The following is an 11,145-nucleotide window of genomic DNA, read 5'->3' on the forward strand; positions in this document are numbered from 1 at the left end:
CCCCAACAGAACTAACAAGCGTGCATGAGATGTAACATATGAGTTAGGTGACAATGAGCTCTTGTTATCAAATAATGACAACTTCCGACTGAACTTCTCTTAAGCATTCCACATGGCAGTGCTCAGGCTTCCCTGATGGTGGTCTGCTTCTGTCTACCAGAAGACAAAAACAATCCTTTCTAAAGAGTAGTCATATCCCTTTACGTTGGCTGGAATTTGTCAATAAGAGATGAGGGAATAAAGAGATGCTTTTCTTCTTTGATTCCAACCTGCAGCTAGTCACTTCAGCTTTGCCCTGTAACCCTGAAAACGACCAGGACAACTCTGTTGTGAGTCTCTCCCACCATTGGCTGCATCCCACCTTCTCTAGGACAGACCCCTCGATGCTCCAGCATCTTCCCTTTCCTCCAGGCCCTTTCCATGGAAAGCTGGCCATGCCCAGCTAAAAGCTGCCCCAATGTCTGTGGCACATGAGCAGTGCCTTCCTCCTCACCCTGCTCAGGGCAGCCCTCACCTCTTTGTTCCTTAGGCTGTAGACAAAGGGGTTGAGCATGGGAGTGACGGCAGTGTAGAAGATGGAAACCACTTTGTCCAGCTTGACTGACCTCTTGGCTCTGGGCCGCATGAACATGATGGCGATGGCCCCGTAGAAGAGGAGAGTGACCGAGGTGGGAGGTGCAGGTGGAGAAGGCCTTATGCCTGGTCCTGGGGGAGTGGGTCTGCAGCACGACAGCCAGAATGCAGCCATAGGACAGCAGGGTAGCCATGCTGGTGTTGCCCACCATGCAGCTGACAAAGATGAGCATTAAGATACCGTTGATGCTGGTGTCAGAGCACGAGAGGGCAAAGAGCAGTGGCCCTTCACAGTAGAAATGGTCCAGGCGGTGGGAGGCACAGAAGGAGAGGTGAAGCATGGCTACTGTGTGCACAGAGCAGTTGAAGGCCCCTGCAGCATAGCAGCTAGCCACCAGACGCAGGCACAATCCCTGGGACATCACCAATGTGTACTGGAGTGGGTTGCAGATGGCCATGTAGCAGTCATATGTCATGACAGTCAGGAGGAAGGCTTCTGCTGTGCCAAACATGACATAGAAGTAAAACTGAGTGAGACAACCCCTGTAGGAGATGGTTCTGCTCCCTGTCAGAACGCTGAGGGGGAATTTGGGGTAATGCTGGAGGAGAAGCTGATGTCCAGGAGGAACAGGTGGCTTAGGAAGAAGTACATGGGGGTGTGCAGCCTGGGATCACAGTTGATTAAGAGGATCATTCCCACATTTCCCATTAGATTGATGAGGTACATGATGAGGAACACCACAAGGAGCACCTCCTGCAGCTCAGGGTGATCACCGAACCCCACAAGAATAAATTCTGTCGCCATGGAGTGATTTGTCCATACCGTGGTCAGTGGAAGTAACAAGTGATGGAAATACTGCAAACTGGCGTGGCTGTGGTGGAGGTCCCTCTTGCACACAGGAAACCTGCATTGGCTCATGTCTTTCCTGAGTCACAAATAAGGACATTTGCATTATTCTTAGGAGAATGGTTGTAGAGTTGCCCCTACACATAGTAGATATCACATGCAAATAGAAAGGAAGTCTTTTCTGCTCTTCCCTGCTGCCCCTTCCAGCCAAGCAACTCTCAATCCTGCCAAAATTTGATCCTAAGCTTTCAGCATTTCCAAAGAATGTATCTGTACAAAGTCATCACCACTGGAAATGAATACTATAATAAATGTTCCACTTCTGCCATTTCTGTGCTTTCATGGAAGATATTTATTATGAAATTGAAAGGTTTCCTAGAAGCTAGCTGGAAAGCCTGCAGGATGCACAAACAAAAGGGAAATCCCTATCTACTAACAATATGCCTTCACCCACCTCTTGTCATGCTGTTCAGGACTCCTCCACCCATCCTGAGACACACAGCCACTCCTGTGTCTATATCTGGGCTCCAGCAACGGAACATCTCTCTGCTTGTTCTCAGGGCACCCAAAGCGATGCCTTGCTGGTGGAGCTCCAGGTTTTATTGTCCTCCAGTGGATATGTGCAATTGCCCATACACCTCTTACTGGGGCTGACATCACCTTTCTCAGCTCCTCAGAGATGGTACTTCTCCTGGGCATTAGAGATCTTTCCATCTTTCTCCTTGCAGTTTCAAGGCACTTGGAAGTGCCTGACTTTGCAGCTTCCACTGCTTTAGGCACAGCTTTGAGTGGGAAGCAGCTCACTGATAAGTCAGACATATATGCTTTGGGTTCTCCACAGGTTTCAGAAGCCATGTTGAATGATGAGAAGTGAAGTGCAATGAAACAAAAACAGGAGGAAACAAGCAGCATGTTGAGGTGTCACCTTTCCTCCTAGCTCCTCTGCCTTTCCCTTTGGTTTTGCTCTTTGCTGTCCAAGATGACATCCCAAGTGGGCAGATGGGAATCACCTGAACCTCCACAAGGGGCAATGCCAGGCCCTGGCCACTACGGGGGACTTCCCAGACTTCAGGGCTGGCTGTAGAGCAGCCAGCTTGTCAGAGAAGGACATGAGGGCTGTGGTGAGCACCCATCTGAAGATGAGCCATCGCCATGTCCTTGTGACCAAGATGGCCACCAGGGCTGTAAAGCCGGCGGGCTGAAGGACTCTCCACACCACTCTGCAGCCTTGGCCATAGGAAAGCTGCTTCAAGAGGACTGATGGGGAGAGCTGGAATCTTCCTGAAGAAACAACTGATCAGTGTAGAGAACTGATGGTGTGGTGGAGGATTGTAGAATGGAGGATGAGAGAAAGGTAGAAAAAATGACATTCATTTCTCAGCCAGAAGAATTTAATTTGAATACATGTAGATTTCCCTAGAATAGAATAGAGAGGGACAGAACTGACTGGAATGAAATTGAATGAAATGGAATGGGATGGAGTGAGGCGGAATGGAATGGAATGGAATGGAATGGAATGGAATGGAATGGAATGGTGTGGAGTGGAGTGGAAAGAAATGGAATTGAATAGAATGGAGTAGAAAGAAATGGAATGGAGTGGAATGGAATGGAATGGAGTGGAATGGAATGGAATGGTATGGAATGCAGCAGAGTGGAATTGAGTGGAATGGAGTGGATTCAAGTGGAGTGGAGTGGAGTGGAGTGGAGTGGTATGGAAAGAAATGGAATTGTATAGAATGGAGTAGTATGGAAATGGAATGGAATAGAATGGAATGGAATGGAATGGAATGGAATGGAATGGAGTGGAATGCAGCAGAGTGGAGCTGAGTGGAATGGAGTGGAGTCAAGTGGAATGGAATGAAGTGGAACGGAATGGAACAGAATTGAGTGGAGTGGAATGGTGTGGAGTGGAGTGGAGTGGAGTGGAGTGGAAAGAAATGGAATTGAATAGAATAGAGTAGAAAGAAATGGAATGGAATGGAGTGGAATGCAGCAGAGTGGAGCTGAGTGGAATGGAGTGGAGTCAAATGGAATGGAATGGAGTGGAATGGAATGAAATGGAATGGTGTGGAGTGGAGTGGAGTGGAGTGGAGTGGAGTGGAGTGGAGTGGAGTGGAGTAGAGTAGTATGGAAAGAAATGGAATTGAATAGAATGGAGTAGAAAGAAATGGAACGGAATGGAATGGAATGGAATGGAATGGAATGGAATGGAATGGAATGGAGTGGAATGGAGTGGAGTGGAATGGAATGGAGTGGAACGGAACGGAACGCAATGCAATGGAATGGTGTGGAATGGAGGGTATGGAAAGGAATGGAATGGAGTGGAATGGAATGGAGTGGAATGCAGCAGAGTGGAACTGAGTGGAATGGAGTGGAATGCAGCAGAGTGGAACTGAGTGGAATGGAGTGGAGTGGAACGGAATGTAATGTAATGGAATGGAATGGAATGGAATGTAACGGAATGGAATTTAATAGAATGGAGTGGAATGGAATGGTGTGGAGTGGAGTGGAGTGGAAAGAAATGGAATTGAATAAAATGGAGTAGAAAGAAATGGAATGGAATGGAGTGGAATAGAATGGAATGGAGTGGAATGGAATGGAATGAAGTGGAATGGTGTGGAGTGGAGTGGAGTAGTATAGAAAGAAATGGAATTGAATAGAATGGAGTAGGAAGAAATGGAATGGAATGGAATGGAATGGAATGGAATGGAATGGAATGGAATGGAATGCAGCGGAGTGGAACTGAGTGGAGTGGAGTGGAACGGAATGGAATTGAGTGGAATGCAGCAGAGTGGAATTGAGTGGAATGGAGTGGAATAAAATGGAATGGAGTAAAAAGAAATGGAATGGGATGGGATGGAATGGGATGGAATGGAATGGAATGAACTAAAATAGAGTGGAGTTTAGTGTTTGAAGATAATCTCCAATGGATGACACATGAGGCTTTCTTCTTTTCTGTTCTTTGTTGTAAAAAATATTTTCTTTTTCTTTTTCTTTTCTTTTTTTTTATCAGAAGAGCAGAAATAAGGTTTATGTAGTAAAATTACAGGGACACTGAATGGTAAGGTATGTGGCCATTGCCAAAAATAAATAATAAATGAATAACTTATATGCTGTCTAGACTTATTGCATCTGGTTTCACATGTTCACAAGAGAGCTAATTGAGTCCATGCCCACTACTCAACACTGTTTATATTGTGCTGTGTGAAATAAGAGCCCACCATGCGGCGTAGTGATGGTGCATACTGCCCTTGGATGAGCCTGCAAAGTTGTGAGTCTGTGACCACAGGAGTGCTGCTGGAAGGAGCAGCTCAGGGACTCTTCCTCTGGAAAGCAATGGTGAAAGAATGTATTAAAGAAGAAATGGAAAATTTAACTAAGCAGAGTCTTTGGGGAAAGCTGACTGCTTTTGAGGTGCTCCAGCGCACCTTTGGTAATTTGTGATGTGGGTGTGGGATAAAGCTTAAATCTGCCTGCCACACCAGGGGACGCAACAGGATTATGTTCTGGTGGCAGACAGAGCGATGGAGCCCTTACAGCAACTTCAGCCCAAGGAGCAGGGAGTGTATTTCTGAGGAGGGAGAATGCAACAGACCTGAAAGGGTGATTTTCTGAGAATGTTTGGGGCAGATGTGTGCTGGATGATGTGAAGCTGAGTGTCTTTGCCAGCAGCAGGAAAACTGTGCATATCCCTTTCCAGGATCCTCTGTCAACACCCAGCTGATGAGTTTTTGTCTATGCCTGGGTTCATGGCAATAGGAAGGAGAAGTGCAGAAGCTCCACCACATTGAGGCAAAGTATGGATATTAAACAACAGCTCTAAGCCTGGTACTGGTGTAACCTTAGGTGACTGCCATCTGGCTGAGCTCAGAAGGAGCAGAGCAGAGACAGAATTTAGATCACAGCAAACACTGATTCCTCATGCAGACCAGGGAAACCCAGATGTGAGCTCTGAAGGGCGTGGATAGAAGGCACAGGAACCATAGAATCATGGATTCATTTCGATTGGAAAAAGAGGACATGCAAGAATGCAAACAGCCAAGCAAGTGAAAGGAAGGATTCTCCACCCTTTGTGAAAAGCTATGGATCATTTTATGAATATATGTGTTTATATATGCAATAGAGGATCTTTTTCCCTGCTGGCTACATAGTGCATTGAGGAATCTGATGCTGGGATCAGGGGAAGACAGTGATTTATGTCTATTCACTGAGATTTTGAGAGACACACCTTATCACAGATAGCCATCTTTATGAAAGTGATTAATAATTAAGATTAGAAGGGGAAGTTTTCTTTTGAAACTGTAAGTTCATGGAATGGCAACGAAGGATGCTGGCCTCACCTTAATGGATCCATTCGTGTCACCAGAGAGTTGGAAAACCACTTTAGTGTGGCGTCTTATCTATTGAATGCTACAATAAAGTGGCAAACGAAGGTGCAATACTATCATATTGACTTCTCCCCATGGAGAGGAGCTGTAATTTTTCTCCCAGTAAGAACTGGCACCAGGAGCATGGCAGGGGGAAACCACTCTGGCGTGATAGAGTTTGTCCTCTTGGGCTTCACCACCATGCAGGAGTTGCTCTTTGTGGTTTTCTTCCTCATCTACATCACCACTCTGGTGGGGAATCTCGGAATGATAGTCCTCATCAGGACTGACCCTCATCTTCACGCACCCATGTACTTCTTCCTCAGCCACCTCTCCTTCCTGGACGTCTGCTATTCCACATCCATAACACCAAAGCTGCTGCTGGGACTCCTCACTGAACAGAAAGTCATTTCTTTTCACGGCTGCCTCACACAGCTCTTCTTCTATTTAGTATTCATCACCACAGAAGCCTTCTTTCTGGCCATCATGGCATATGACCGCTGCATGGCCATCCGCTGGCCTCTACACTACTTGGTTGTCATGTCCCGCAGGGTCTGTATGCAGCTGGTGGTTGGCTCCTACGTGGCCGGCAGCCTGAACGCCTTGGTGCACACCACAGCTCTCCTCCAACTGTCCTTCTGTGGCCCAAATGTGTTGAAACATTTCTACTGTGAAATCCCACCACTCCTACAGCTCTCGTGCTCTGACACCTGGCTCAACCAGGTCTTGATGCTCTCATGTGCTGGCTTCATCATTGCCTCCTTGGTCTTGGCCATCCTTGTCTCCTATACGTTCCTCCTGCTCACCGTCTGCACCATCCACTCTGTGGAGGGCCGGCACAAAGCCTTCTTCACCTGTACCTCCCATCTCACTGCCGTCACCCTCTTCTGCGGCTCTGCAGCTTTCTTGTACCTCCACCCCCTTTCCAGTCGCGCGGAAGAGGAAAGGAAAACAGCCTCCATCTTCTACACGGTGGTGACTCCCATGCTCAACCCCTTCATCTACAGCCTGAGGAACACGGAGGTGAGGAGTGCTCTAAGCAGAGCCGTGAGGAAGGTCCCCTCCTGTAGCCATTGTCAGCAGTCTCCCTTCAACCAAATTCTAACAGGTGTCACACATCACAGCAGATCGCTGGACACCTGATGTAACAGGGGCATTGCACATTCCTGCATGTCCCTTGAGAGGAATGTATTTTGCCTTGGGCTGGACATTTGTGTGTGGATGATGCTTTTCCAAGGACTGAGTCCATTGAAGAATGAATAACTTGTAATTTTGTTTTTTGGTAGGATGAAGGAAAGGAATAGCAGTAGTAGAAACTCTTCCATTGTTGGTGAATCTCTCAAAGGAAGAGATATTATGAGTTCTACACATACCTGCACAGGGAACTTATAATAAATACCAACACCATGCAATAATGATAGATTCTCTATATTAATTAAAATATATATCTCAGGATAAAATGGTGATTTTCACAATTTGATTGAAAATGTTCTAAGTTGTTGACTAAGGCTATGCTTTCTTCAATAAACCTGATGTGTTGTTTTGCTTGTCTTGTCCAACAACAGCCCAAGCAGAGTGTCTTTTCCATCCCAGCTGCAGCTAAATAATAATTTGTGCTTGCAGGTTCATGAAATGAGGCTTGAGTCATCTCAGAGCAGAAGTCACCAATTCTAATTGTAGGCCTTCTTATCTGGGTTAGTCACCACTAGTTCCCCTTCTGGAGACAACCATGTGTGTGGAGGATGTGATTCATCTGACCTATGTCAAACGTCCTTACCATGGAGAAAATATTTTTTCTGGAAAAAATTTACAGCGTTCTCCACTTGCTGCTTGGCAGCCAGGGCCAATGGGCAGACGTGGAGCTGTGGCAAATGTGGAGTTTGTCCAGAGCCATCACCCGCAGGGGCAGTTCTGAAGGGCATCAAGCACAGCTGTGGCTTCCTGTGCTGATGTTCAGGTGCCCTTCACAAATGCATGCCTCGTTTTTTTTATTTTCCCCATGTGTTTATGACACAAATCACACCTGAAAAGAAGAAGGAGGAACACTCAGCCCTTCAGTTAACATGCTGAATTAGATCATGTTTACTTCTTAGTGCAAGTCTCCTCCTAAAGGAGCTGTCTCCAAAGTTATCTGCTCCCCAGAGAAATCTCCTTCGTGATCAAACCAGGGGGAGGAATCGGCCCCACTTTTGAAGGAAAGCATCATATAAACAACACCATCTCTCGGTCTGGAGTTGATGCCCTTTATGGCTCACAAATTGTTCTTGCCCTTCACATTAACAAGGGGAGACACGGGCTTATTTCTCACTTCACCTGTAGGTGTAGGTGAGAACAAGTCTCAGCTTTATGCCTCCATAAACTGGGAAGGGTCCTGAGCCAACAGGTGAGTTGGGAAGCATCGCCCAGTGTCAGCCAGAGGGCCCCATGGAGAGCTGAGCTGCCAGGAAGGGAGGATTTTGGCAGGAGCCCCTTTGCATGGCAATCGCTCGCCCAAGGTCAGGGTCTCTTGAACACAGCCCAGGAATCCAGAAGCAGCTTTTCTAACCTGAAGGCAGCTGCTAGAACTAAGGAAAAGCCCACAGTCTCAGCTAATTACAATGCCTGTCTTTGTTGTAATTGCATAATGAGCAAAAGGTAGGAGGCTTGGAGAAGCTAAAGCATTGACTATCCAAAGCCGTGCTCATCAGAGATGTTAGAGAGCCAGCAGCAGGCATCAGATGGTCAGAGCTTCACTTGGCAGGCTCCAGGGCAGCAAGCATCTGCAGCACTCCTGGACACATGGCCACATGGCCAATGGTTCTGCTGCATGTGAGGAAAACTGACTGGGAACTGCAGTTTCAAATCCTGGAAAGGAATACAAAGGTCTGTGAAGCCCCATTTCTCTAAATCCAGACTGAAGAGACTCATGTACCAGTCAGAGAAGGGCTTATGCACTGAATTTTCCAAGAGCAGAACACTCCTTTCCTAGGGTAGAGTTTGACATTGTGTGCAATGGATTCCTCAGTGAGCAATTCCTTCCACCATCTAAATAACTTCTCTTTTGGGAAGACATAGGCTTGGTACTGTGATCATTTTTTTGAACTGCATTCTAAGTAGCTTGCTCTGTGAGTTCACCTTCCATTGCTGGGGCTTCCAGTGGTACTGATCTTTATAACCCTTTCCTTTGCCTTTCTCAATTCAGTATTTTCACAGGAATGTTATCAACACTAGACAGAAAAGGGGAGATGGTGTTAATTTTTACACTACACCTCCCATTTCAAAGACCTTTAGAGTTGTTCCCAACTTCTCCATGGGAAGGAAGGGCAGAAAGGAGAGTTTTCCTCTGACATTCCTAAATGAAAGCCTCTAAAAACGTCTCTCTCTAACTGGTGCTTTTTCTCTTGTGAGACATCTCTTCTTTAAAAAAAATATACATATTAAAAAAAAATTAATTGCTTTGGTTATCTATTTGGATCTAAAAAGTGACAAACTTTAAAAAGGAGAACACAAATTCCAGTTTGCCAAGTGACATTACCAAACCAAAATATGACCAGAATAATACAAACATATTGCACCATTTACATTGCTTATTTGTGTTTTGAGACATTTAATTTGTTTTCCTTTGGTTGCAGCCTGCATGCTTTATGTTCCCCGATAAAAAGACAATTCCTTTGATCTTGGACTGTGGGGTAAAAAGGAAACATGCTGGTTTTGTGTTTATCCACATCTCTGCTTTCCAGCTGCAACTGTATTGTGATGATGGCCAAGGGAAATCACAGCCTCATCACTGAATTTGTGCTCTTGGGATTCTCTGAGAAGAGGGACGTCCAGGCTGTCCTCTTTATGGTCTTCTTGCTGATCTATGTGGTCACTCTGCTAGGCAATGCGGGCATGATCACACTGATCAGGCTGGACTCCCGGCTTCACACCCCCATGTACTTCTTCCTGAGCAGCTTGTCCTTCCTTGATATCTGCTATTCTTCCTCAATCACTCCCCGAGTGCTCTCAGACATCCCAGCATCAGAGAAAGTCATTTCCCACTCTGCATGCTTGGCACAGTTTTATTTCTATGCTGTCTTTGCCACCACAGAGTGCTACCTTTTGGCCGCAATGGCGTATGACCGCTATGTGGCCATCTGCAGCCCTCTGCTCTATGTCTTCTCCATGTCCAGCAGAGTTTGTGCCCTGCTGGTTGCTGGCTCCTACCTTGTTGGGGTTGTGAATGCCACCATTCACACAGGGTTTGCACTGCAGCTGTCCTTCTGTGGTTCATCACATCTCATCAATCACTTCTACTGTGACGGTCCCCCGCTCTACGCCATCTCGTGCACAGACCCCATCATCAATGAAATTGTGATGTTTCTTGTGGTTGGCTTCAACATGCTCATCACCAGCGTGACCATCCTTATCTCCTACATCTACATCCTGCTCACTGTCCTCAGGATGCACACAGCTGCAGGCAAACGCAAAGCCTTCTCCACGTGTGCGTCCCACCTGGCCGCTGTCACCCTCTTCTATGTGTCTGCTGCTTCCATGTACTCACAGCCCAGCTCCAGGCACTCCCAGGACCTGGACAAGGTGGCCTCTGTGTTTTACACCATGGTGACCCCCATGCTGAACCCCTTCATCTACAGCCTGAGGAACCAGGAGGTAAAGGACGCTCTAGGGAAAGTGTTGGAGAGAAAGCGTGTCCTTGACAAACAGGTGTCCTGACTGATTTGGGGGAATGGAGATGTCTTCTCAGAAATATTTATACCCCTGCATTTCTGCTGTGCTGCATCATGAAAAGAAGGAACACTCTCCAGTGATCTATGAATGAGTGAGGGGAGAAAAGAATGGAAAATCATGACTGTGTTCCTCAATGTTTGGTTGTAGGCTGCTCTTAGATCAGGCCTTTTCATGACTTGACTCGATCATCATTGCTGCAGTTACTTTTCTGTGCATTTATAGTCTGACATGTGTAATTTCAGGAACTGAAGCCCTTTTGATCCTGAGTGATGGGAATGAGGCACACACAGTTTACCTGATGTCTTGTGATGCAGGAGCAACTTGGATTCTGTTGATGAGTTAGGCAATGCGATTCCAAAAACATTCTCCAAATCCCCATTTCTTCCCTTCTGTCAGCCTTGCCAGGGAAATAAACACTAGGCTTTGTAACAACAATTTCGTGCAAGAATTAATTTTACCTGGACTGTTACCTGTGTGCCTTCTTCCCACCCAAGTACTTGGAGCTTGTTTTTGTTGTATGAATACAAACTGCTTTATCTCAGTGTTGTAGAATCATGTGGTTTTTCCTCTAAAAGAAGTCATATGATATGTGTCATGTGACCAACAAGCTTTGGAAGTTCTAATTCAGCTGACTCAAGCAGTAGGACAGAA

The 11,145-nt window shown here is 46.3% G+C and overlaps 2 protein-coding genes and 1 pseudogene across 2 annotated transcripts; 2 read left to right on the forward strand and 1 right to left on the reverse strand.

Moving 5' to 3' along the window:
• Window positions 1–442: 442 nt before the first annotated feature.
• LOC100549568 lies at window positions 443–1,636 on the reverse strand (annotated as a pseudogene).
• A 4,295-nt stretch (window positions 1,637–5,931) lies between these two features.
• Window positions 5,932–6,930, forward strand: LOC100544552 (olfactory receptor 1019-like). Its single transcript, XM_019616046.1, has one exon. The coding sequence runs from the start codon at window positions 5,932–5,934 to the stop codon at window positions 6,928–6,930; it is 999 nt and encodes a 332-aa protein (XP_019471591.1).
• Window positions 6,931–9,510: 2,580 nt separating this feature from the next.
• LOC109367974 (olfactory receptor 5B21-like) lies at window positions 9,511–10,479 on the forward strand. The gene has a single exon (XM_019616047.1). It carries the CDS (start codon window positions 9,523–9,525, stop codon window positions 10,477–10,479), a length of 957 nt encoding a protein of 318 aa, XP_019471592.1. The 5' UTR covers window positions 9,511–9,522.
• The last annotated feature ends 666 nt before the right edge of the window (window positions 10,480–11,145 follow it).

The sequence above is a fragment of the Meleagris gallopavo genome, chromosome 5 (genome assembly GCF_000146605.3).
Source record: "Meleagris gallopavo isolate NT-WF06-2002-E0010 breed Aviagen turkey brand Nicholas breeding stock chromosome 5, Turkey_5.1, whole genome shotgun sequence".
NCBI lineage: Eukaryota > Metazoa > Chordata > Aves > Galliformes > Phasianidae > Meleagris > Meleagris gallopavo.